We start from the raw sequence: 27595 nt of genomic DNA, 5'->3' as shown, positions 1-27595 counted from the left end.
TAGAGTGATAACTTTCCCAGAACTGCATTTGCAAAACTGTCTTTTCATTTGTAATAAGCAATACTGTTTTGGCGAATTAGAGTGGAGAAGAGTGAGAGACCCAGAGACAATTTGGCTTGTGACTACTAATGAAAGCAGTATGTGACTAATATTGTGTGGTGTCAAGCAAAAATGAATTTATTTATGTCTTCAAGTATGTACAGCTTTTTTTGAGAAGGTATCAATCTGACAAGGTCAGGAAACTGCTGGGAAAACAGGTGATATAGCAGGCAAAAGCAATCATACATCTAGCTGTCATTGCAAGCATTAGATTTAAAGACAGAAGTTACAGTGGAAAGCACAAAGAAAACTACTGCATAGGAGATTAAAAAAAATATCTAGGTCATTATTAAAGATCTACCTTATAGACAAATAATCCATTTTAAATTACTCTCTTAATGTGCAAAAGTGAAACAATTTTAAAGGGTCATGCCAATGATTTTACATTTAAGGTTCAGTTTATGATGTGTTATACTCAGTCTGCGTAATGTGTTTTGTGAATTTGAAAATATTTTTTACAGGTTGAAAGATAACAACCCTGATGATGTAAAGATGCTAGTGTGTTGCATTATGGGAAATTTAGCGTCCTGTAATTCTGCAAATATAGAAGATTTCTGTTTTGGTTCCCCAAAAGTGTTTATCGTGCCTTTACAGAACTGCTTGGCTTACCATACTGACTGTGTAGTTTTACACGGGGAAACAAGGGACCACATTTATAAAAGCAAGTGTTTTCTTAAGATGACTGTGCCATTTGCACTCAAAAATACACAAAATGACTTATGCAACCCCAGAACTCTTGTAAGGGAGTAAATGATTTATGCAAGAGATGTATTAAAGTATTGTTTTTGACTAAAATAGTGAAAGCACTATATTTTTTGGAAATCCTTGAATCATTTTAGCCTTAATACGTATAAGCATGAGCTAAAAGGCCAGCATCTAATAAATACAATTTTGAAAACCTATGCCTATTACGCAAACATCAAACAGTTGTGGCTTTTCGGTAATTCACATTCGTCATGTGCCCCCCTAATATTATCACATCAACAGCATTTATCAAACGACAACCATCCACGCAGTAATCTCTTAAAAACCACAAGGCAACAATATGTAAAGCTACAGATTGCATTAGTAGAGGTATGGGATGATTATGATTTTGACTCGTGTGTTGAGTCCTTCAGCCCTCCTTATGTATGATTTCAATCGCTTGCTCTGAACAACATCCACTCTAAACACAGAACACCACTCAGTGGGGATTCAGAGAACATCCGTGTGGTCATGCAGGCTGCTGTGCAGGTGCTAAAGCAATCCCACAAGAACATGACTTCAGTGAACAAGGAAACTTACACAAGTATATGCTAACCTAATTCAGCTTTGGATATTCATTAATCTTTTTACAATCTCTGATATTTAATGTACCGCAACACCGGATTGTAGTGATTAGCTGTGTTTTGTTGCTAAATTAAACATGTTTTAATCCACATTCATTATTCAAATCACATAATTTACCTGTGAAGGTGAAAGCTTATATAGAATATCTAGAGTATGCTTTGAATCTAAATGCTTTTCTTCAAAAAACGGAAACTGCATTTCAAGGCACTCTCACAGGTGTTTTTTTCCCACCTGAAGATAAAGTTCAAGTTCATTCAAATCTCTTAAGGATATTTCAAGCGCTTGTGCTGGAAGCATTTCATCGATGAAGAATGAAACCTATCCTTGGACTGAGAGAAAGTAAAGCGACTGGCCTTAGTGACCAGGATGTCAAGTCTTCACAGTGATGGCATGATGGTGGCAAATAAGGTGTTGCATTAAGACACGTAACTGCAGCACCAACCTACAGATTATCTAATGGTAACTGTACAAACACAGGAGCTATTTACAGACTGACGATAATTCATATATACACTCGGCAGCTTATATATATATGAGTGAGATGAGCAACACAAACATCAGCTGTTTAACTGAAAACACAATATGAATGAGAAATACAGTATGTACATTCAATGCACATACAGAAAAAGAAATCTGCACTTTAATGCACGATTCAGCTAATTACAAGTGGACTGCACTCAAGGATTATGCATTGTAATACGGACATGAGGTATGTTGATGCAAAATGACACAAATAACAAAAAGACTAAGGATGAGTATGTACATATGATTACATACGTGCTGGTTATATATATTTACACTATTATGTACAGATTGACTAGAACTATAATGAGATATATTTTTGGTAACGGAGTTGGAAGACACAATGCTACAGAGATTAGAGAGTCCTCGCCTTGGGGTCAGTTGGCTGATATGATGGTGCTGGAATGGAGCTGTGGGTATCCTGAGCTGAGGCCACAGCAGGAAAGGCAAAGACTCCTGGAGGAAGGGGAAAGAAAAACCCAGGCCACTGGCTAATAGAGAGAGGTGAGGGCAAGGCCCTGAATGGAGCAGGAGAGTGATGCTGATAAGAGGGATGTGCCCCCGCCGGCGGGGTGGCGATCATTGTTGACCCAGGGGCATCAGGCCAGGACAGTGGCAGACTACAGGCCTCTGGTCCTGAAGCTGTCCATGGTGATAACTAAAAGGGTTACATAGTTAAAAGCAAATAGTAAACATAGCACTTTTGCATATTAAAACAATAATAGCTACACTAACATGTAGACATGCAGGATACAGTACTGTAATACTAGCATGGCAATAACCTCTAGTAATGTTAACGAATGCCCCAGCATGCATTAGGAAATGAAATACAATAATCAAGTCAGAGTGCAAGTCATGAGAAAATGAAAGCGTATTACTGTATTCTGTAATGAACTCTTCTAATTAATGAGTCCCTACAACATTAAGGCATTTTGAAGTTATAGCCATTAGAGTAGTTTTATACACTTCAGGCCTCATGATCTAAACACTGTATATTTGCAATATCTCTTTTATAGAATAGATAATAACCATAGCACTCACATCTGAAGCCCTAGCAAGCTGTTCACTTGTTTGAAGTGGATCCTGATCCCAAAGCTGGGGTCGAGTTATACTCAAAGAGTTAGTGCGAGGCCGGTGGGTGACAATCAGAACCTCCTGGGCCCAGTCATCCATTAGTCGTTGTAAGTCTTCAGGCAGGTTGCTATCATGGGCACTCGTAGATGTGCTACTGTATGTGCCTGTTTTGTTGTTGCTGTTATTGGCTTGAGCTTGGGCCAATCCTATCACCGGCTGATGTGGAGGAGGTGTGACACCCCCAGGCAGCTGCTGTGACTGATTGGAAGCCCCTGCTGAAGCTCCAGACCCTAAAAAAGACACACACACATATAAACACCTGGTTTAATACCCTGATTACAACATGAAACAAACAACTTGACTTATAGAAAAACAAATTCTTAATGAGACTGTAATTTTACATACTGCTACCACGCTCTTTACCAAGACAAAGTCGCTTCAGTGTCGCCCCTACAGAACAAAAAAAGATTAATGCAAATTGCTGCTTTCATCAGCAGGTTATAATGGTCAATAACGGGGAGCGGTGCAAAACAAAGCTACAGAGCACTGCAAAACAAGGGAATAAAATCACACTAACAAATGGATAAACAAGGCAATCATTTCCCTTAAATGAGACAATCCGTATAGTTAGCAAATCATGCAGATGACCCATGTTTAAGGCATTACAAAGTGCAGGATATTCGAGTGACACAGATAACAAACAGGTAATACAGGGTTAGAAAGAAGCATGACGAGAAAATCTATTGTAGTTTGGGATGCATGAGACATGCAAGAGTCTATTTCCTAGGAATACAAAGTTGATAAGTGCTTATTGCACACAGACAGAGAGCAGAAGAATTAGTGAGACACGTGAAACGTGAGGTAAAACTCAATACTTATAAAAATATGTTGAATAATAAATAAATAAAAACAGTTTTTAAACATGACTGATAGCTATTGGGTAAAATTCTCAGCTTCTCTTTCAGGGAATTTGTGTAAACTGCTGAATAAAATAAAATCATCTCTGAAATGAAATAATACAATAAAATACCAACTAATAATAATGAGGCAGAGAAAAAATAGCACATAAAGAACCCTGTGAACTAAAAGGAGTTTTACTGAAAATATGGAAACCAGAAAATATGAAGCTATGCGGGAAGAGAAGAGATACAAACAGATAGATAAAGACACAGGCCCACTGAGAAATCTAGCTCGTGGCTTGCTACTCGATTTATAGGTCACTCTCTCAGATGGTTGAGGGTAATTAGACCAGCCTGTAGAGGAGCATAATCAAGGGGAAAAGACAACAGGGTAAGAAGAATAAACACTCCATTGCCAACATTATTAAACAAAGCAACAACACAAATAATGGTTTTATTAATACTGTTGAATCAGGGTGTGTGGTACCTTGCCCCGGTGGCACTTGTGTGCCAGTTCCATCTCCGTGTAGTCCAGCATAAATGTTATCAGTAGATAAAGAGCCTTTAAGGGAGCAGGGCTGCTGAGTCTGCACAGGCTCCGAGGTTGAGCTGGGAAGGTGGCTGGTGCATGACCGGGCCCTGCTGTGAGTGGGGAAAGACCCTTTAGCTGGAGACCCATTTAAACTAACTGTGTTGTCACCCGTACCTGCAGCAGCACCTAAAGACACACAAATGCAAGAGGATAACATCAATAAATAGTCTTTCAGTACATATTCTTAACTTTTAGTACTTGGATTTCTGCAAAGCCACTCACTGGATCTGCTAGAGTCACCAGTTTTGGTTGTGACATTTCTAAACTGTTGAACCAGAGGGCTGAGAAGTTTGCCTGGCTTCAGCCTGTGCTTGCTGGACCTCTTTCTACGGCTGGCATGTGGTGCAGCAACTCCCAGGCCAGGAGGAGGAACTTTACCAAGTCTTCGATACAGGAGCTCCACTTCCCCTCGCTGATGGGCCTGCAGCTCAGAGATTTCCTTCAGATGTCTGAGGAAACCCAGGAGAGAAAAATAATAATGACTTACAAGCTAAATGACAAAATATCTTCATATACAAACATGCTGCATGACAGAAAGCAAACCACAAGCGATGCTTACTTCTCCCTGAGTCTCTGTAGTTCTCTCTTTATGTCTGAATCTTCCATCTCGGAGTCATTATCGCTGCTGCCATAGGCCGAGCCGTGCACCCCACCATGCCTGCTCGGTGAGTCAGAGCTCTGCACGCTGCTGCTGCGACCAGAACGACGGAGAAAGGCCACTGCCCTTTTCATGAGGTCACTTCCTCTGCGCTCAGAGCGGGAGTGTTGCAACGGGGTGGCAGGAGTCAGCTTTGCAGGGCTGCTCTCTGCCCCTGAATCTGAGGAGAGGAAGCGAGCGTGGACCGTGACATCCACAGGGACGGATGTCATTGCACGAGGTAAAGAGCCCCGCTTGGCGTTAGAAGGAGGCGTGTCCAGATAGAAATCAGGCGGTGCAGAGTAACGGCTACAACGTGTCCTCTGTGTAATGTCATCTTCAGTGCTCACCACAGAGAAACGGCCAATTGTGGTGGAGGTAGCCATGGCATCAAACTGACCATGGTCCCTAATGTATCCCACAGGGTGCGCCGGTGAGGCAGCGCTGCTCCAGCTCCTTTGCTTCACATCTCGTCTGTTGGCCACTTCAGGGGGAACAGGAGTGATCTGCCAAAAGCACAGAAGAAGAATTCGTATGACATCATGAATGGTGTGAAAGAAGAAAATGGTGCTGAAAAAACAGCTCTACCTTCACTTTAAATGTGTGAACATGCTCTCATTCATACCTTAAATCGACCTCTTGCTCCAGAGCATGAAGCAGAGTGAGGAACGTGTCTTCTCGACAGGGACGCTGGAAGGAAAATATCCACAATACTAAAACTGTAGCACTGCAGGAAGTAACTCGCATCTCAGTTTACTTAGGAGATAATGATGCCGATTATGTTGCGATGTTTGACGTACCACACACAGCTGAATCACTCAGTGCGCTCAAACTGTCCATTCTCTCTGGAATTTGAGGCTTATAGAGGGCAGAGGATACAAACTATTACTCGTTGTCCTTTAAAATACTTGATGAGGAACAGCTAAATAATATTTGTCATTCTCTCTTAGATCAGTTTAGCTGTGCTCCTTTTCTTGAACTCCATTAAAACACTAAAATATATTAAACAGTTAAATTAATATTATTTGGATACAGTACAACACAGTACAAAACATACTTACCAGCTGTTCACCTCCTCTGTAGCGTCCCTCCCCTATTGGCCCTGGGGTGCTGTTTCCTGAGCCTCCTGTGGCGCTGTCTGGACCAGGAGGAGACTGAATGTACTCTGTGCCAGACCCTGGTGTCTCTGCAGCGCTGCCTGATGGATACATGGGAGCATACTCCTGGTAGAGCAAATTCCGTAGTTTCTCATCCAGGGTTTTAATGGTGCTGTCCACAAAGCCGCTACGAGCCAGTCTTCCTTCACCATCGGACTCACTGGGGCCTGCACCATGCTGGGATGGTGCTGGACTCTGTGGTAGTGAGGACACTTTGGTCCCTCCAACAGTGGCAAAAGGCTGATGCAGCACCACAGGTTGCTGTGGTCGCTCGCTCCGTGCTGCAGGGGCGTAGGAGACAGCCGGTGCCTCTTTGACTGATCCTGGCTCCTGGAGCGGAAGAGTAAGCGGAGATCCAACCTGTGAAGTGCTCACATCGAGAGAGAGGGGCATGACCAGAGGGCAGCAGGGCACGTCGTCAGCAATAGAAACCGGGCATGTCATATCAGGCAACTTCTGAGATGCATGGATTGGTGAGATGGAGCCGAGAGGGGATCCCTGTGAATCTTCCACAGGGAAAGCAGCATGCGGGGATGATGTTTGTGTTCTGGCTGTCTGGGCTTGCATGCTGTGTTGCATTGAACTGCCTGCTGGCTCCACTGATGGCACTGACTGGAGAGTCGGAGGTGCAGACACAGGAGGTGACAGGGTGGCCAGGAGGAGCGGGTCTGTGTTGGACATTATTGGAGGACTGCAGAATCCGTACACGTCATAAGAGAAACCTCCACTTCCCCCAGACATTGTGGAAGATGAACCCTCTTCTGCAAAAGGTTTTTAAAAAGGTAGAATCAAAATTACACAGAATTATGATTTTTTTTTTTTTAAAAAAAAAGGTCTACTTTATTTATTGTGAAATCAGTTTTTGCCCATCTGAGCTGCAGGATGCCTGTCATTGTACTGCCACAAGGTGGTGTTCTTGCTCCTTGAAGCTGCTGGATATTATTGGAAAATTTGCAGTCACCTCTGGAGGGCTTTGCAGTGGTGCTGTCAGCAGGGTGCATAGCGGCTGAGCTCCCAGGTGACTGCGTAGTTGTCCCGTCAGAGGGGGTCTCCTGACTGGATGTGGGTATCTCCTCTACAGGGCAGATTATGAACCATCTCTTTCCTGTATGAAGAACTGGGATGGATTTTTAAAAAGAAGTTATAGTGACGAGGAAAAAGGATTTACCAGACATGGGTAAATGTTTTTCTAAGAAAAGTGTTATACCATTTTGCTGATAGACTGGTTGAGATCCTCCAGGCTGCTGACTCTACAAAGAAATGTACAGATGAAAGCTAAGTCAGTATGCTAATTGCTTTGCCATTCTATTTATTTGTCTGAATCCGTGTTTATGAGTATGTCACTGCTAATATCTAAACCTACAGTATTTTCAAGCAAGCAGTGTATTTGTTTCTTACCTCTCCTACTAATGCTTCAAATGGTTGGACTTGTAAAGGACTGCAACTCAAAGCTGTGTCCCTTTCACCCTCCATGTCTTCATTCAGCATGTCTTCAGCTTTATCCACAATATCCTTCAGCTGGTCAATAAAGATTTCCTTCTCTAACATCAAGATGAAGCCATTCTCCACCTGTAGATATGCAGTTGTTAAGATGTTAAACAATAATGTAAATATTAAGAAATGATTAAACACAAAGTCTAGATTGTACAAGTCTGGATTAACCATGTAAGTAGCGATTTCCTCGGGAGCGTCTCCATCCAGATCAAATTTAAATGTCACCATTTTGTGGTTGTGAGTCTCCAGCTGGCATTCGACCATTTTATCACCAGTGTTGCAAACCTGTGGGAGCAGTGCTTACACTTTACAATCAGAAAAATAAAAGATTTCAAGAAACTGTACATTCTGACACCACGAATGTCACCAAGACTCACATTGAGCATGCTCAGCTTTGGTTTGCTGGTCTTTTCCTGCCTGGAACGGGTGCGGGCAGACTTGCGGTGATGTTTCCTCGGTTTCCCATCTCCCTTTCCCACACTAGCAAAGCTTTCATAGCCATCACTTGTTTCCTTACCAGATGGTATATCAGACTTGAGACTAAAACGAAAAAAAAAAAAACATTTTAAGACAGTTTAGCAATTCACGGCCAAGTGGCACATTTTCCTCCCACAAAATTGTAAAAACTACAGAATCTGAAAAGACATAAAATAGATTTTTTTTAAAAACAACAGATACACACCTGTCAAATTCATAACTGGGTAAAGATATTGGTTTTTCCTGAAGCACCTCCTGAAAATAGAAAAATGGGAGTGTAAGAGGACCTCGATGAAGGACCTATAATGGATCACTGGGGGACTAAGCCTTACTGTGGTTAATGTATAATGTAATATGGTTAATGTGTGTTGTTACTTCTCAGCATAATAAACTAAGATTCAGAAGCTGGTGTCATGATGGGACTGATGTATAAAATTTATGTTAATGTAATTTGAAATGAATCCTGCAGTTTGAACGTTCTTTCTGACCAGCGGATACTTTAATACAGTCATGTGAAAAAGAAAGTTTTTACAGAGCTACAGTATATTCAATGAGCCATCATTTGTGGAAGTAGTAATAATGTGAAGTAATTGGTTTCTGTATCCCTTGCTGAGGTTTGCCGGCATTCATTTATGCAGAGCTCTCGTCAGGTCCTGCCACAGCATTTCAGTCAGGTTGAGGTCTGCACTTTGGACCACTGACACATCTTGTCTCTTTCAGCCATTCTGTTGTAGAATTGCTGCTGCATTTGGGATCAATTTCAGCCACTCTCGAGCTGTCAGGCATAAGGCCTCAAATGTGACTCTAGATTACTTTAATATACAGTGGAGTCCGTGGTCGACTCAATGAATGCTCTGGTTTTGTAGCTGCAAAACAAGCACAAATAATCACCCTCCTCCACCATGCTTGACACAGCTGCTATGAGTTGCACTGATGTGCTGGCGTATTGTAATCTAAGTGAACCTAAGCTGTGGAGCCATGTTCTTTCATGAACTTTAACACCTGACATGGTTAATAAGGCCTCTGGAGTCTGAGAAGCGTTTTTTTCACAGTTTCTTGGAGCATTATACAGTCTGATCTTGGGCTGAATTTTCAGAGACGTTAAAAACTGGTAAGACTGTGGCGTTGAGTTACCCCCACACCTAACTGCCTAAACCTCTGCTTTTACAGAGGGGATCACAAGTGCTGATGATCAGTTCATCAAGTTTTCTTTAGAAGCACCTGGCTGGTGTACTTAGTTTTTCATGGATCTCCAAAGAGTTCTGTGCAGAACTTTCTTTTTCACATGACTTTATTTGTCATTTGCAGAGACAATTTTAATCAAGCACAGGTAAATCTTATAGAATTTACATAAGTGTATAAACTGGTATTGCTCTCAAATATTCACAGACATTGGATTCATCACTACCTCTGCACAGGGCTCTTGTTGAGGGGTGCTGGATGCAGATGCCATGTCTGCAGTTTGCTGAGTTGCAGGCAGGCTGGAACACTCGGGTATTGAGACTGTTGTCTGGGTGCCAGGAGGCTGCAGAACTGGAGCTGGGACTGAAGTTGTGACAGAAGCTGGAGCGGGAACAGGAGCTGCAGACTGAACTGGTGCTGGCAGGGTGTTTGGGCCTGAAACCAAGCCTGGGACTGACATTTCGGGTTTGGATGAAAGTATGCTCACAGAGGAGACTTCTGTTCGCTCCAAAATGGGACCTGATGCTGATACTAGTGGTTGAGCTGGGGCTGAGACTGCAGCTTGAATTGCTGTTGGAACTTGTATTGGGATTGAAGTGGGGGATTTAAGAAGGGTTGTGGTTTGAGGCATAGCTGCGGCCTGAGCTGATACTGGGACTTGAAGTTGGTTTTGTGCTCCCACCACAGCCAGACTTTGTGCTGGAGGTTGAGTATCAACTTTAGCTGGGATTGGGATTGACGCTGGGGCTGGGACTGGGGCTGAAATTGTAGAAGCTCCTGCTAAGTCAAGCCCAGCTCCACTAGTTTCTGAATCTGTTCCCCTTCCCCAGAGAGAAGTCTGAACAGTAGGCAAAACTGAGTGAACCGCACCCAAATGCTGAAAGTCTCCCAGAGTGCCATGCGGAGTGATTGACTGTATCTGAAAGAAAACAAGCACATTTAAAGAATTGTTCATCAGTTAGTTCAAGTACTCTGTGTCTTTGAGTCGCTAAAACCATGCCCAACAAGCATCACACCCATTCCACCTTAGTATTACAGATTTCCTATGATCCAACCAACCATTACAGTGAGAACTGAGTGAAATATTCACCTGGACAGGCTGCTCAGCCAGACCGTGCTCAGGATTGGGGGCAGGGTATGGGGTGGGTTGTACCTGAGAGAGAGGTAAGGGATGGGTGGAATGGAAACTTAGGTTTGGTTGAGATGTGGAGGGGCTGCCCTGCTGCTGTGGCACTGCTGAGGACACGGACATGGCAAAAAATGGGAGGGGGAATGCCACACTGGCTACATGCTGAGGTGTGGACAGAGGAGTGCCAAGAGTAGACATAGATGGCATGGCAGAATGAGGAATCAGAGGCAGAGAGGGACGGTGGGGTGAACGTGAGTAATAGGTGCTAGACATAGTGGATTCACTGCTGCTGTAGACAGATGGCAGAGGAGCTGGGGAGACGGGGGAAGGCTTGTGGCCCCCTGTTTGAATAACTGCATATGGTGAGGAAAACTGGGAAAGAAAAAGGGAAAATGATATAAAATGAACAAAGATAACCAATAGAAATAACATTCACACAGGCCCCTTATTTATTACTCTACCCTGCCACCTATTATAACATTTTATAGGAAGATTTGTTGTTGTCTTCTCTATGCTAACACAACACACCTGCATGCTGATCTGCAGGGGTAGAAGTGGGGAAGGAGCACTGGAGACTAAATGTGGAAAACTGGTAGCGGTGTCAGGATGACTCAGGTGGGAAGCAGGCTGCTCTGCAGATAACAGCTAAGGAAGGAAATGACATGTTTGGGGTTTTCTTTTTCTTTTTTTCTTTTTTTTTACTTATTTAGTATTTAGTATGAATCTGAAACTGAGAATTCAAACTAATAATTAAACAGTTTAACAGCTTCACTTTGTTACAAGTGAGCTGCAGGGCAGGCAGACTTGTGATTCAGTTATTCTGCATGCTGCTCTACCTTTGGCAGGATAGCAGCTGGTTGGAGATGGTACTACAGTGAGGAGAGATAAATGTGAAGGAGACACAAACCACATGAACAGCTATTCACATCACACACATATACACAGATATACAGTACAGTGCACATTGGCTATTAAAGGGAAAATCAGATACACTTTTCACCCACCTCACACACAGCACTAGACCTACTTGACTTAAAATGGCCAGCACCACTAAATCAAATGGCAGATTAACTTCCATTATATTGCATGTTTCAGTTTATGATTTAAAAGTTGAAATTGTATTTTTTATATTGCATGTCAAATGACGAGACCCTGCGAGTCAAGCACGCTAGGACAGGCAGCTGGGTGGACTCCAATGAGCGACTTTCAAACCGTCGCTTCATAATTCAGATTTTTGGGTCTCACTACAGATGTTGCCATTTTAGAGTCAGATGTATGCAGTACCTGCTCCTGGTTGGGCTGGGCAGTGTTCTGTGTCTGTAGAGTTGGGCCTGCAGCTGGAAAGCACTGTCTGCTCTGGTTAGCAGCAGTGGCTGGCGTAGCTGGAGCAGGAACTGTCTGTCAGAAACACATAATGGGAGACCTTCTTTAGGGATAGTAGAACTGTATAATATGTGTTTGTATTTAATACAACAAATGTGGCTCACAGTTTAGTTTGTCAAAGCATTTGTGGTCACTTGCAAGAAAATGGAGAGGGGTGTTTTTTAGCAGCTGGAATTGTTCATCAAGGGCAGTTAAAATGGAAACGGGAAGCGGCAGCATTTATCTATCATTGCCCATCCAACATGTTAAGAGAAGCACTTTGAGCGAGTAATTCAGCACTTAATGTTGATTAAGCAGGAGCAAAAACAGGCTGCTAACATACTGGCCAGGGGAGAGAGGCAACTTGCAGGATAAGGAAAGATACAGAAGGCTGCTGCTATGGCATTTCAGGCTATGCAAAGTCTTCTTCTCTAACCCACCAGAGAATTGGCTCTGTCTTTGCTGTGATGTGATGATAACTGCAGGTTCCTAACCACATTTGGAGAACAGTAGAACGGAGCATCCAGGCTCTGGCTCTTGTCTTTATGCTCACGTACTGAAGAACAACAAACCCCAGCCTCCCCATGGTTGTGTAGTGGATGATTAACACCTCTATCAGAGAGGGTGGGGGAGCTGGTCCTGCGACTGACAATGTGATGGAGACAGTAGTTGAGGAGCGTGAGATCTCCACCTTCATACAAACTCCGTGGGAACACAGTTTTTGAAGGTGGAGAAAGATGTGAAGGAGAAGCTGCCACGACGGGCTGACAATTTGATGATGTGGTAGTGGGCAGAGAGGGAGGAGACCTTGGCCGATGAAGAGATGTGGGCGAGCTTGGCTTGGAGACTGGAGCAAACTGGGTGGATGTGGTGTCAGTGCGTTTGTGTGTGTGTCCCAGTGATCCACCTCCTTTTGTCCTGTCCTTGCAGAGGAGAGACATGCAAGCTTTGCAGTGATGGTGAGGCCCTGGGCTGCGTGGGACACATGGAGGCAGCTCTGCAGGAGGTTGTAAATTAAGGGGAAGGTGAGGTGAATCGAAATGACTTGCTGAGTCATGATGAGAGTGTTGATGGGGGAGCAAGAAAGGCGATAACAATGACGGCTTCTGGGCAGAGTTAGCATACAGGCAGTTTGTATCGTGCACTCGACTCTCTGTGCTATTTGCCGGAGACACTTCCTGTAACGGACACAAGCAGGGGAGTGGAGTTGTCTTAGTTAGCGATTGCATCCTACACTGTACCATCTCAACCATTGAGGCGCTGCCACGCCTAAGACACATAGTACTTTCAGTGATGAGCAGGTTCTCATGGCATACAAAGGGATCACTGTAGTGACGCTGATGAGGTATCATTCAGAAAAAGAAAATAACATTTTCGTTATTTCGGAAAAATATCATTAAAGATATCAGAAAGAGAAAATGAAAATAACATGAAATGCTTTTACTCACTGTTTGACACTGATAAGGCCCCTGGTGCAGTTGTGATGCAGGTTGTTGAAAGGTCCCAGGGTGCAGCTGGCCTGCGGTTTGCTGGTACGCTCCTTGGTGTAACTGCACAGACTGTGCAGTGGACTGCTGGTAAGGCCCCTGGTGCAGCTGAGGGTCAGTCTGTGCAGGAGGACTGTAGATAATCTGAGTTGTGGTGACAGGTTCTTGAAGCGTTGGGTAGGGGCCATTCTGCTGATTGTTTAGCTCATCTAATTGCATGGTGGAGCTCACTCCACTGTCAGCTGTAATAAGAGAGCATGTAAAAGATTATGATTCACCGTGATGCTTTTTGTCCATATGCAGGAAGGACAGACACTCAAAAAGAGAGATTGGGTGTGGGAGACAGTGGAATAGAATCTTAATCAAATTCAAATGCTAAATGATGTCACGTAATTTGGCATCACTCAGACACTGCAGCAGCCATATGTCTGATTCTCGCTTAGGTTCACTGAAACTATTTTTAGCAACAGTCTGTGTCGTGTGTTTTAACCAGTGTTTGATTTTGTTGACCAATAATTTTTCTTGTAGTTTTAGTCAGTGACAAAAACAAGATGATAACAAATGCGCGAGGAGAAAAACTATCATGACATGTGTTGATACTTTTGTCAGCACATTTCATATGAGCGAGATGAAGACGTTCTGGAAATATGAGATCCAATCAGAGCTAATTACGTTGTGTAGATAGGTAGGATCCAATCAGAAGTAATCTCCTTGTGCAGTAAGGTTAGATACACACATTTAATCTGAAAAACACGCAGGGAGGGCAGGCTCAGCTATGCTTTCTCACGATAACACAACAAAATATCTCTTAGCAGGAAAAGCAGCAGCATTTCATATTTGATGTCATGGAAAATAAAATGCTTTGTAAACCATGTGGAGCAACTCTCACTGGTAAAAACATGACAAACTTTTACACTTTATATTTTAGTGAACTGAATCACTTCAGATTTAGTTTGTGATGCTCTTGCGATATTGAATCAACTAAAACTAAAAGAGCTTAGATGTTTAAATTCTTAATAAAACTAAAACTGGTCAAAATTGGCTCTTAAAATCAACACTGGTTTTAACTTCAGGTTTTGTGTTAATGCACACATTCACATAATATTCTAATTTCAGTTTCTTACATGTGGTAGATGTGGCAGCGGGGATGGTGCAGATCAGAGTCTGCTGCTCTGACTCTTGGTCTTCATAATCTGTAGTAGCTAATGCAGCTCCCTGTGGCATCCCTGTACTGGGAACCTGCAGGAGGTTCTGCTGAGTTTTCTTCACGGGTGTCTCGCTGTTTCCATTTGGTGAGACAGTCCGCTCCCTCCTCCATTTGATTAGAGCTACACGATCTCTGATGGACTTCCCAACGATCTTCACATCACAATCCAGAAAGAAACCTGAATCCACCTATGGAGGCACAGGCAAGATACTCACTGCAGCTCAGAATTACCCATCCTGCATTAACAGAAGTTTGCATGAAGAGCGAAAGGTCAAGTGATCAGTTGCCCTAGTTCAGGAGCGTCAAACTCACTTTTTACACCAAGGGCATGTAAAGACTTTTAACTAAACAATTAATAATTACTGTTATGTAATATAAATGGCCAGATGGAGCTCTTTACCAACAGGAAAAACGCTAAAATAGATTAAAATACAATTGAAAATCGAAAATTTATGCCCTCCTTTTCCCAAAGCTCTCTAGTGGGCCCGACTGTCTTTGCCAAGCTGATCCTTTCCCCCGTGCCTTATGTTTGACACCCCTGCTCTAGTGTCTATGTAGACATAGTCCTGTGGTATCTGAAGCACTTCGCAGTACTGCAAACCAGTAACGCACTCCTTACATCAGACCTACATCAGAAGATGTATTCCAATGTAATGACTTCCATAACATTATTAGACACTTTGTATATCATTATGCTGATAGCCCAACTACCTCATAACAGGAAATAACAGAAACTGAATTGAAATAGCAAACCACAAAACAAACAAAACAAACAAAACTACTTTTGTTATGGTTAGAGTTTAAATTCATTTCCCCTCTATCACTCCATAAACCTAATCTCACTGACTGGCTGTAGGAAGAAGCCAGAGTACCCAGACGCAGGGAGAACATACAAACTCTAGACAGAAAGGCTCCGGCCAGATGATGGATTCAAACCCAGGTGTTTGTTGCGAGGCAACATTTTAATAGACACCAATAAGAAACATGAACTGGCAAAGCACTGAGAAACAGTGCTTTTTGAAAAAAAATTTCCTTACCATTTCTTGGGCAACAACTTCTGGGACCTCATGCACCAAATCAAAGGTAAACTCAATGGCACCAGTGTCTTTGTATTTTCCCTTCAGTTTTTTAGGATCTTCGACCCACAGCTTTAGAGCGATGGATGCTTTTTTCCCATCATCTTCTTCATTGAGCTCCACCCTCACACCCGTGTCCTCTGCAAAGAAGGCGTGATTCAGGAGGTCCTTGATGGAGTACCTGCAAGAAATACACAAACACTACAGACCTGCACTACATGTCACTGGCACAGTAAAACACAGAGGAGCACAAACTATGTCAGAGTCAAATAGTGGTATTGACGTCTCTTTGCAGGAGGAGAAACAAAACAACGCAGTGCTAATATAAGAGTCAATCTCTACCCACACAACAATGCGTCATAAGCCAGAGATAGAGGTTCTGTTCCAATTACCTTTCTTCCCATCTGTGACAGATGCACTCCCCGATTATTTCCTTAATTTCTGGGTCGCGGACTTTGCTGTAGCTGGCAGGTTTCACCCCCTAAAAAAAATTTAATCCATGTCTTAGCTTACCAAATGACAGGTTTTAAACAGAAGTACTTGGAGAAATAACAGAAGAAACTTCTGTCTGCATTGTATAAAATCCTGAAATACAGAGCCTGTTAAACACATTGTCTTTCAGACATATGGGCCCTGGGAAAAAAGGTTTTCAAAAGAAATAGGACAGTTCTCATCTGCCAAATTAAAAGTGTCAGCATTAGCTACATTAGGTAGATACTGTTGTCTATTATAACAGTAATTTAAGTAAATTAGTCCGAGGTTTGCCCATGCTCTCAGGGTCCTGTGTTCCAAGCGCTGCAGAACCAGCTAGATGCTTTATTTTTTTCTTCCAAGTTTGACCTGGAACACTACAAAAATACAACAGTCCATCCGTGCAGGCAAAAAAACTCCAACAAAATAAGCAAACCTACATGTAAATTTGACTGTCTTTTGATCAATGCAAATTTGCAGAACAAATCGGATATTGTGGCAGGCTTATAATGAACCCTTCATTCTAAATAAGAACCAAAAAATTGAGATATAGCTTGGCTTTGTTGTAATCATAGATTGAAAGTTGTTATAGCAGTGGCAGGATTTGAACGTGAACTCACGCTGGTCACTTTGCGGTAGATCTGAGCAGCATTTTGACATTCAGAGTAGGGATATTCAGATGTTGCCATCTCCAGCATACACATCCCAAAGGCGTAGACATCCACGGCCTCGTCATAGTGCTCCTCATACATCTCTGGAGCCATGAACTCTGGAGTGCCTGGAAAATTAATGCAAGAGAAGATGATAAATTGCAAACTTACTGATGGTTTAATTGAACTCCAGTGGCATCAACAGCAGAAACTGATCAGGCCTGATAAATCGTGTAGAATTTTCTAAACATGACAGTAAAATATAGCAACTTTAAGGTGGTCAAAAAGCTAATAATAAGCCCAAACAATCTCGGTAACTCTACACCAAGTAGGGTTAATGTTTTTTTAAAAATGGCCAATGATTCAAAACACTCATTGTGTCACAGCTGGTCGGATCCAGTGACACATAGATATTGAGCTTTTAATGTAATTCTATACTTCACAGAAATTTTTGTTTTGTTACATAAAAAACATAACAGGCACAAAATCCCACACTTAGAAGGAACAAGTTCCCTTATTTTGGTTATGCAGTACACAGATTTACTGTTTTCGTTTACTCCCACCGTGATCGTCAGTGTCATTTTTGGTACTGAACACTACCTGCAGCAACAAATAACCCGCTGACACATTTTAGTGTGGGATTGGTGAGTGCAGTGAAATATTTTGCCAAAGATAAAAACAGAGCCAAGAATTAAAAGCAAAACTAGAGCGAATGTTTGACTTTGATGCATCAGGTAAAATAATCTCGACCCCTAACGGTGTCTAACAGTGTCTGCACTGCGTTTACAGTTTCTTTCTGCACTGTGAAAATTCCCAAATCATTAAAACAGCAGTTTTTCCAACTGCATGGTAACTAACCAATAACACTTTTAGCAAAAGAGGCTCTCTTTAGAGTCGCCAGGCCCAGGTCTCCAATTTTGACAGAGCCTGTAGGACCAGTGATGAAGATGTTGTCACACTTAAGGTCTCTGTGGATGATCGGAGGAGTTCTAGTGTGGAGGAAGTGGAGGCCTTTGAGAATTTGTCTGCACCAGCTTCTAAGAACTTTAGGCTTCATGACCTTAAAGCGCTTCAGATACCTGTTGGAAGATAAAAATGTATATATTATTGTGGTGATAGAGAATTTCCAGTTGGCAACAAGTAAAAACTGGCTTTTCAAACATGCTGAATGATAGTCGCTGAAATCACATTTAGAGATCTATCCCCAAGTAACCTCTGCATTTATAAAATATATCCAGTTAGCTGTTCTTCTCTTGCTAATTGTTATTGCCTTCTCTAATGATTGTTCTTTTCTCAAACCAATTTCCTAATTGTGACTGCCTGAAAATCTTTTTCTATTGTGTCCTACCCTCTATTTGGTATTCATTTATTTTGCTAATTACACTTTACGAAGAAAATCCACCCCCTTCTTCACATAAATATATCTTTCAGCTTTTGGTTGGATTTCAGCCGTTGATTAGAATGACTAAAATTATGCCATTCAACAGCTTTGGGGAGCAAATTAAAATATAGCAAAATAGACAAACAAAGGTTATGACAGGAAATATTTTTCTTTTGCCGCTCACGTTTTTAGTGTTCCTGAGGTCATCAGCTCTGTCACCAGAACAATACACTTTTTCCCTTTGACGGGTGATTCCCAGAAGTCATAAAATCGCACAATGTTGGGATGCTGGAGAGCCTTTAGCATTTCTGCTTCCTCTTTGAATCTCTGTCTCTCTGCTTTGGACAGTTTCCGTTCCTGGAAAAAAGAAGAAAGAAAATGTTTGTTTTTTTTTACTATTATTTATGCATCTACTTCTATAGAGTATAAAGAAACAGTATTAGTCTCTCTGTCTCTCTGTCTTTCTCTACCCACCTCATTTCTTTATATTTTGCTTCCTACAAGCCAGACTTCTATCTTTTCAAAGTTGTCTCAAATAATAGTTCTGCACGTTTTCTGAGGGATTTTCAGCCCAGTCCTTTTTTCATAGGAATGTTTGCTTGTTTGTTTGTTAAGCCATGTAACACTGACCTATGAAGCATTTAATCATAAAAAGGCAACTCAGGGGACTAACTGGTAATGGGTCTACACATAGAAGACAACTTAGCAAAAGAAACAATTTTAACTCGTGTCTTTAGGCACTTTACTAGCAGCCTGGGACAGAAATACCTATTTTGCGCCCATTTCTTTAGTCAAATCTACAAAATAAATAACTAAAAAGATTGCCAAAGGTAACACAGTTTGACAGACAAAAAATAGTATCTTTTCTATTAGGTGAAAACTTTGTGTATCTCAGCATGTTGTGCAGTGTTTTCTTTACTTTACTTCACTGACAAGTGGAGAATAAAAGAAGAAGTTGCAGGTCTCAAAACCTATCTGCAACAGATGAACAATGTCTGAAAGTCCTGTCTTTAAGAAATGGGAAAAAAGGCAGCAAAGACCTGACACAGGCCCTGAGAGATGCATCTAGCTCTTCATTTGATTCAAATGAATGTTCACAGATTCCTGAGCAAAAATGGCCTCAGTGGAAGGCCAAGAAATGGAAGGGAAACAGGGAGAAAAGGCTGAGGTATGCCAAATTACACAAGAACTGATGAATGATGATGAGGAAGGAGAGCCATCTGTGAAACACAGTGGAGGCTCTGTTATGGTTTGGGGTTGCGTTTCAGCCAGTGGGGTTGGAGATCCTGTCAAAACTGATGGAATTTCTGTACCATCAGATTTTCTCCACCATGCAATATCACCTGGAATGCATCTGATTAGAAACAGCTTTAGTTTCAACATGACAACTATTTCTTTGAAAGCAAACACATATATAGAAATGCATATATTGAAGCAGTGTGGGATCATGTTGACAGAGAACAGAACAAAAGGAGAGCTTTGAATGTCCTTCAAGAAGCCTGGAGAGCTATACCTGAAGACTGCTTAAAGAAAATACAAGAACGCTTGCCTAATATAGTTCAGACAGTGCTGCAGAATAAAGGTGAACATACCAAACATTGACTTTCAAGCGCATTAGTTTTGTACAGCCTCTGTGTTTGCCTTCTATAATGTATTTCCACTTCTGTTTGCAAATGTTTCAATAAGTCGCTGCACCTGTTTCTCATTAAGGACAGATATGCATTCTTCTCAGTTAGAGATGGTAATGGAACAAATATGATTCCTTTGAATATTCCCATTGCTTTATGATGGGACTGCTGCCTGTGGCTCATGTTTATAGTGAAAGCAGCTTTGGCATTTTGAGTGGGTATACATGGGGGTCTGAACCAATTACTCTCTTTATTACCACTGTGTAGAAAACACAAAGCACTACAGCATTAGTGAAATCACATTTTCAAAAGACAGATGAGTAGAAGTCTTGTTTAATCTGTTGCTGTGATACAGAGACAGACACATCTGTCATGGCAGATAAACGTGAGCTTTAATCACATTTTTAATCATAAATGTCAAACATGCCTCTGGTAAATAATGGAACACAAAAGAATTCCATTAAGACTTTATAACAGCGAGCTAGGATTTATTTTTATTTTCCTTTCAATCACAAAGCCACAAAGCATAATGAAAATCCTTGATTTAGGAATTAAATTGTACAAATTTTGAATTTTACGTCTTTACTTATACAAGCCTGAGTGGGTTTGTGTATAATGGATCAATATTTTGACCCCTTTCTTCCCTGAACTGTTGTATAAATAGTAAAACAGCTGACAGCAAACACCCTCCACATTTCAGTTTCTCTCTTGTCAGCACAGCACATCCAACTCAAAGACTATGACAACGCCAAAAACTGCATGACCTCCAGGGTTTCTTTAGAGCCGTCTCCATAGACACGTTTCAGCAGAAACCATTCGGGTGCATTTGATGTTTCAAAGGCCAGGGGGTCCACAATAACCTGATGTACATTTCATGCTAGTGATTATCGACAAATACCTGAGAATCAGATTTCCTGCAAAGCTCATAGTGATCTATACAGTGCTCAGTCTGAGGTGTCTTATATTACATGCAACACAGTGAAGGATACAGATCCGACTTTCTTTCATAACTCTGATTCTTATCGTGTACAAATATATTACAGTTTGCCTCATCCCCATATCTTCATTGTCCTTTTTTAAAAGCAATTTTCATACAAATTATTAGAAGACGCTTTGAGGGATAAGATCTCAGCAGGGTGTGGCACCAGGATTGTCTTTACTGAGACATAATTGTGCACAATGAAAAACTAAATAATAAATAATATTAGAAATAAAATATAATGTTGTGGACACAAATCTGGAAATAATATAAACATACAGAACTCTCGGTTTACTGTGTATCAAATACTTCGTATACTATAAGCTGTCCTTAGATGAACCCAGCCTTTCCCGTTTCTACTCTCATGGTGCAGAAGGCTGCATCAGCAAGACTCACTCTCCAGACACATCTGTGTGGTAACAGCACAAGGGTATAAATCGCTGTTTGATATTCATTACTAAGCCATCAGACAAAATGTACAACTGTGAGACACACTTCTCAGTGTGGTAAAGTGCTTTGGCATTTTACTAAATTGTGTTAGGCGATTTGCTAATTTCGGGTAAACAACTCGGTCAGCAAATGTTTGATCGCATTTTTGCAGGCAAGTAAGTAGCAAAACTGGCAGCCTGGTTTGCTCAACACCAGGAAAAAACACTCCACTTCAAATACAATTCATTTCGAATTCATTTCTGATTTCTATGAGCATCTATGTTTTCTGCTGTCTCATTCTTACTTCTACCTCCGTACGCACACAGTGTACAAACCACACAGGGCATTTGAGTTACAGCAGCTTTTTTTGTGAGTGAGCTACACAGACAGAGACACTCCGAAGGGCAAGGCCTCATCTCGAGGGACAGAATGGTTGAATCATCACTAGATCTCCCCTAAGAACCTGCTCAGACACCACGCAGATGCAAACACACACGCATAATGCACAAATACACTTACTGTAGAGCTCATCAAACGTGACACACATTCAAAAAGCACACTCTGCTGTGAAATCCAGTTAATTATGTGTTTAAGTGCTTAAAAATATGCCCAGTGGTTGGATTCTCTTCTAACAGACAAGAATGAGCACTGAAGATATGGATAGGTGTACTGATGAGGATCAGAAAACCAAATGCGTTTCCTCCAGTATGAGCAATAAAGTTAATCTTAAACAGTAGTGACGCATTGTGGTACAGCCTTGGACAATCGCCGTTCTCACTCTTCAAATGAGATGAAGACACGTTGAATGGGCTACATCAGAACTTCATTTTCATCTACTGAATGCAAATAGAAGCACAATGTAACTACCACTTAATTCTATGAACCTTATAGAGCTAGGCTGTGATTTTTTCATTAGGGAGAAATTCAGTGATTTGTTGGGCCAGACTTGCTGAGATGCCTTCCTACACTTTCTGCAAGAGTATGAGGTGAAATGTTTTTCATCTTATATGAAATAATTGTAATTATGATCATTTAAAGCACACGAAAGGTTTCTAAGATTACGATGAGATGGTGACTCATCATTTTGTGCACTGGCCCCAACGTCTAAGTCCGCGTGTAGCGTGAAAGCCAATTCAGTGACTAAGCATACACCAAGAAGTAGTAGCTATTTAAGTTTAATGAAAAAGATCTGCTGGGAAAAACAAAGACGCTTCTGCTTGTGTTTTGTTGCAGAATGTCTTAATACTTAATTTTTAAAATTGTATTCTTATGCCTGCTCATAAATCTGCAGACTGAAAAAGCTTAGCACAATTTGAGCCCTTAAAGGGCAGCCACTGTCTACAGGTCTGTCTGCAGACTAATCTGTATATCACATGGGCAGCATCTAAACTAATCATTAGATTACCACATACACAGATTAGTGATACAGCAAGCTGTCACTCATATGAAACACTGCATCACCCCTTGCTAAAATATAGCCTATAAGCAAATCTGACTAATTAAAGTGCCATTTCAGTTCATCTGCTGACATGGCTGAGTAGGTACAGATGAAATTCAATTCACTTAAGAGTCAATAATGTGCACAGGGGACAAGGAGGATTCAGATTTCCTTTAAATGACATCTTTGTAATCTACTGAATCGGAAATGTGCTGTTACTTCAACTTGGTTTGGAAATAGCAACATCTAGGCTAAGAATTATAAAAAATAAAAGCTTGTAAACTGATTGCTGAATTTTAAAAAAGTGAAAAAGTGAAGTTTCTTATAATACATATATATGTGTGCGTGTGTTCACACATAAATCCTGTCATATGTATTGTAAATGCTTGTAACTTCAGCTTGTTTAATCCAGCTATATACAGAACCATGGCTGTGACCTGGCTGAGCTGAGGGAAAGAACCAAAGGCAACAATGTAACACAGCATCCACTGACCCTGCCTGAGAGTTTGGTACATGACTGGCATGTATATGGGTATTTATGTGTAATATAAAGATCTTTATTATTGTCTTGCTTTTTATTTTTAACCTTCAAGTGAGCGAATGAAAAACAATCAATGATGCCGTAGAGCTCTTATAGTCAGCTAATTTGTGTTGGCTGATTGATGTTGGACCTCAGTGATTAGCGAACCCACCTGAAGCTCACACCAGGCCACTTCGACCCAGGTGTCGGTATCGAGACCTTTATAGACAGTTTTGAAAGACCCTCTCCCCAGCTCGATGTCAAACTTGAGGAAGCGCCCTCCGGGCGAGGTGGCCACAGCCTTCATTCCGGGCTCCTCTTCGTTTTCGTCACTTCCTGCTTTACCTGTGACATCGGAGGGCACGACCTCTGCCTTGGGCTTGCTTTCGCTCCTGCCTCCCTTCTCCTCGTCCGCGTTCACGCTCTCTGTGGCCATGTCTTTCAGGCTCACCTGGCTCTCCGTGCTCGAGGTCTGCTGGAGGCGGGTCGCGTGCAGAACCCGCGCCCGACTCCTGTCAACGATGGTTCGCAGGTCGATGTTGAGTGCCGGACTGCTGTTGACGAACTCCGGTGTGTCCACCGGCGGCTCTTCGGAGTCTGACAACCACTGGCTCCGCCGAATAAACCTGTGGCGGACCGGCACCTGGTAGTCTGTGGAGGGGTATGAGCTGGGGTCACTTGCTCCACGCAGGGCTGTGTTTTGTATGTTGACATTGTGGTCTGTACCATTCTCATACACAGGCCTGCAAGCATTTGCATTAATGTCCGAGTCCAGATTGGGTGCTGAGGAAAACGTGGATCCCAGTGGCGGATCTTTGCTTGAATCCACCGAATCCATCCCGGTTACGCTGTTAAACACTCACCGGCGACATTGTTTCTGGAGGATGATGAGTCGCTCTCTCGTAGCGGTGGAAGAGTTCGCTGCTTACCTGCAACACTCCAACACGGTGACGCAGTTCGCCAGTTCAGGGTGTATGGCCTTGGGTTTTTTGTTTGTTCGGGACACAAAACATCCCCCAAAAAATGTCCAGCGGGGAGGATGCGTGCATTGCTCCTTGCCACCTCACGCCCCGGTGGTCCACCTTGCTGCAGTACAGCACAGAGCAAGGCGACCTAAGCCTGATGTCGCTGTCAGTTTAACCTATGAGCTCACGAAATCCGTTTCGACCACATTGCATAAGATCCTGCGCCTACTATAAAACTGTGATTTGTTCCGCAGACAAATAGCTGTTCTATAGGCCTACAGTGGACAGGCGGGGATGTTTAGACCGTGGCACGCACCGGCTCCTCCAAAGACACATCACGGGACAAGCAAGTGCGCGGCAGTCATCGAGACGGACTCCGGTGGATGCAAATATACAGCAGGTGTTCCGGGTGAAAGTGTGAATCAGCTCCGAGAAGTGTGACCTCAGCATAATTCCATCTATCCTCACACTCCGCATATACTTTTTCCTCTCCTGCGTCGTCCTGAAGCTGAGTGCAGGATGGACACAAGCGCTTATCAGATTATGCTCACTGCGGCACAGCTTGCCCCACGTCGTCGGAGCACACAGCTCTCAGCGCATCTGTCGTTCCAGCTGATAATACCGTTTTCTTCTTCAATTTCATCTCTTTCAGGTTTGGGGAAACTAGAACATTTCACGGCACAACCCACGCCCCTAGCAACAACACGTATCCAATAACTCGGCACGCTTTTAGGCGGCACCTTTACCCTCCCCGGACACAGGCTGTGTGGTCCACACCGCTGTCCGCCCTCATCGTGACGCGCTAAGCCTCCAATGGGAAGATGACTGAAAGCCTACCAACCAAGAGGCACGCTGTGGGTTACCGGATAACACGCACCGGGCCCTGTCTTAACAGCAGACTCATCCGGATGGATGAAGTGCAGAGAGACCGACACATGAGAACATCTGGTGTATTTCTCGAAGAGCTATCATAGGTTTCAGTCCCCTTAGACATTTTATTTGTGCTTACAGGATTTATTAAACATTTATTAAACAGGGTTAAACGGGGTCTTTGTATCTATATCGTAAAACAAAAACAAACAAATTATAAAAATTAAGTTGGAATTAAGTCAGAAAGGTAGCATATATTAATACATATTTAACACATTTTCATATTATCTCTGTGACATAAATATTATTTTCATTATATTAATAAACTACGAAGATCTGATAACAGTCTACATCACATATCTTTAAAGTATTTAAACACTTTTTATGGTGATCTGAAAGATGTACGAAATATGTTATTATCTTTATTTAAAAAATAATATAATATATTTATAATTTTAATCAGGGCATTTGGTATCAGCAAAATTAGTGGAAAAAAATGTTGTCAGCACCTGGGGTACTGACTTTTTGTTTTATACTTTGTGAAGCACTTTGTGATCTTTTTATCTAGAAATGTGCTATATAAATAAAATTTTACTTACTTACTTACCAGAAGCTCAAAACAGAAGTCAGTATTGGATAAGCTGTTTGGCATTGGCAGGGAAGATTTGACAAGTTTATAAGGGCCCAGCCCACACACTCAACTCTGCTGCTCAATCCACAAATGCATTTTCCTTACAAGTGTGGCACCATTTAAGGGGAAATAAACAGGCTTTCCAACACTATGAGATTTATTTCCAAGAAGCATTGTTACAACAAAGAAATAATTGACCAAAATAAAACAGGTGGAAGCTCAGAGGAGGACATAACCAGTTTTTGAGACACCTGATCTGAGGCAAAATGATGACCCCAATATCAATTATGGATACCAAGTATTGTGTGAGGCAGGGCTCTGAAGACGTGGAGCTCTGAGGTTTGGTTTCTCAACTGCTATCTTTTCCCCCTCATTTGTTTCTGTGATGGACTAATCTTGAAGAATCTGTCCTGATTTATTGGTTTGGCAATAACTAGGAACCACTAAATATGGATCTAATGTTATCCGAGTCATGCTGTGAACACAGATATGCTGATGAATGTTTGCAGTTTTAAGGCCATATTCGGAGATGAAGCACCTCCGTTTGACTTGTGACATTTTTTCTACTCTAAAATCTGGTTTCCTATTTTCTGTGTGATGTAATCAGAGGACCAACTGTCTTGGTGTATGTGGGCAGCATTGTCCTTTTTTCACCCAATTTCTGTATCATCTAAATTGAATTGATAAAGACAGGAAAGGTACGGTTTAATGCACTTTTAGAATAAATACTATAAATACTAATACTGACAAACTTTAAACTGATGCCTGTGCTTCTCATCTCCTGACAGCTCTAGGTCTGACTCCTTGTCCACGATTGTGAGGAAAATCGTTTCTGCCTCAGTCTCCCCTCTGCTTCCTAAAATTTGAACACAAAATGCGAGGTCCCTACAAAGGACACCCTCCCTTTTGGCCATAAAATGTGGAAACTGCCATTCCCCTCATTTAGAGCCCAACAATCTAGCACACAGTATAGTATCAAGGTTTCTTTCTTTCTTTCTTTCTTTCTTTCTTTCTTTCTTTCTTTCTTTCTTTCTTTCTTTCTTTCTTTTTAAGACTATACTGTGAAAGTATTTTTACATTCTCCACACCTGTCAACAGGAAAGTTGAGTTTAACATTTTCTTTTTTTATATAGTGTCGACTTTGTGAGACAAAGATCACCAGGGTAACGCAGGGAGCAATGGGAATCAGTTGGTGGGTGGTAACAGGCGCTCCAAAGGCCCATAAAAACAATTATTAAACAGTCCTGTCATCCTCACTGTGCCTTATGTAGCACTCACACATCACCTAAAGTATGTTCGACATTTCAGCTGAAAGATCTGACTTGCTTTTCGTACTTAATTTGATACTTGACTTGCGGTAGAAAGCAATCTTGTAAAACGTAATCATCATCCACTGGTGACAAATATATGATGCTATGACATCATGTAGTGGGTGGTTTAGGAACTGTTTATTCCTGGAGTTTTATATATATATATATATATATATATATTTACCAAAAAATAAAAATAGTTCACATGTCAAACGCTAATTTTTTAATAAATTCTTTGTCTCTTTATGAATTCAACTTGTTATGCTCCACATATACGACTGGTCTCTCACAGGTTCTGTGCCCCACAGACTGAGAGCCCAAGTATACAATCGCTCTCCAACACCTCAAACTATTGTACCAGATTACGTTATTTATCCTTACATTTTATTGGCAGTTTGCACATCATTTACACTTTTTTACTTTTGTTTTGGTTCAAAAGAGAGTGAGCTCCTCTCAGTGGACAGCCTTGGATATAAATACAATGTGAGTGCAAAAAAGAGTCAGTTCAATTATTCCAATTCTAGTTTTTGTTTTAAGGGCAATACAGTGTTACCACACTAGATGGCAGTAAAGTCATTCTTCAACCGTCTGTCAGCGAAT

General features: G+C 41.8%; 1 protein-coding gene across 7 annotated transcripts; it reads right to left on the bottom strand.

Moving 5' to 3' along the window:
• Nucleotides 1–151: 151 nt before the first annotated feature.
• On the bottom strand, nt 152–25042 carry wnk2 (WNK lysine deficient protein kinase 2). Of its 7 annotated transcripts, none has more exons than XM_084928562.1 (30): nt 23392–25042; nt 18410–18582; nt 17703–17923; nt 16815–16972; nt 16116–16204; nt 15685–15904; nt 14565–14835; nt 13402–13682; nt 12394–13290; nt 11876–11989; nt 11428–11460; nt 11120–11236; nt 10553–10963; nt 9689–10381; nt 8486–8535; nt 8181–8343; nt 7972–8088; nt 7708–7878; nt 7517–7559; nt 7271–7426; nt 6214–7070; nt 5953–6010; nt 5778–5842; nt 5075–5658; nt 4738–4964; nt 4411–4641; nt 4179–4277; nt 3430–3474; nt 2992–3314; nt 152–2608 (listed from the first exon to the last, which is right to left on the bottom strand). In XM_084928562.1, the coding sequence occupies exons 1-30, from the start codon at nt 24055–24057 to the stop codon at nt 2306–2308; spliced, it is 7836 nt and encodes a 2611-aa protein (XP_084784688.1). In that variant the 5' UTR covers nt 24058–25042; the 3' UTR covers nt 152–2305. The 7 variants fall into 7 exon arrangements, with proteins under 7 accessions (XP_084784688.1, XP_084784689.1, XP_084784693.1 ...); XM_084928563.1 differs by having other exon boundaries at nt 4203–4277; XM_084928567.1 differs by lacking the exon at nt 12394–13290 and having other exon boundaries at nt 23392–25036.
• Nucleotides 25043–27595: the final 2553 nt, after the last annotated feature.

This window comes from Perissodus microlepis, chromosome 5 (assembly GCF_051167445.1).
Source record: "Perissodus microlepis isolate ML-2025 ecotype Zambia chromosome 5, ASM5116744v1, whole genome shotgun sequence".
Taxonomy (NCBI): Eukaryota; Metazoa; Chordata; class Actinopteri; order Cichliformes; family Cichlidae; genus Perissodus; species Perissodus microlepis.
Note: the sequence above shows the minus strand (reverse complement) of the source record. Positions and strands in the feature narration are given on the sequence as shown.

Coding starts and splice junctions, on each gene's coding strand:
- wnk2 (XM_084928562.1), bottom strand. CDS start 24,057: ATGGATTCGGTGGATTCAAGCAAAGATCCGCCACTGGGATCCACGTTT. Junction 10,964..11,119: donor CCCTGCAGATCAGCATGCAG/GTGTGTTGTGTT, acceptor TTTCTTTCCCAG/TTTTCCTCACCATATGCAGT. Junction 8,536..9,688: donor AACAAGAGCCCTGTGCAGAG/GTAGTGATGAAT, acceptor TTCTATTTTCAG/GAGGTGCTTCAGGAAAAACC.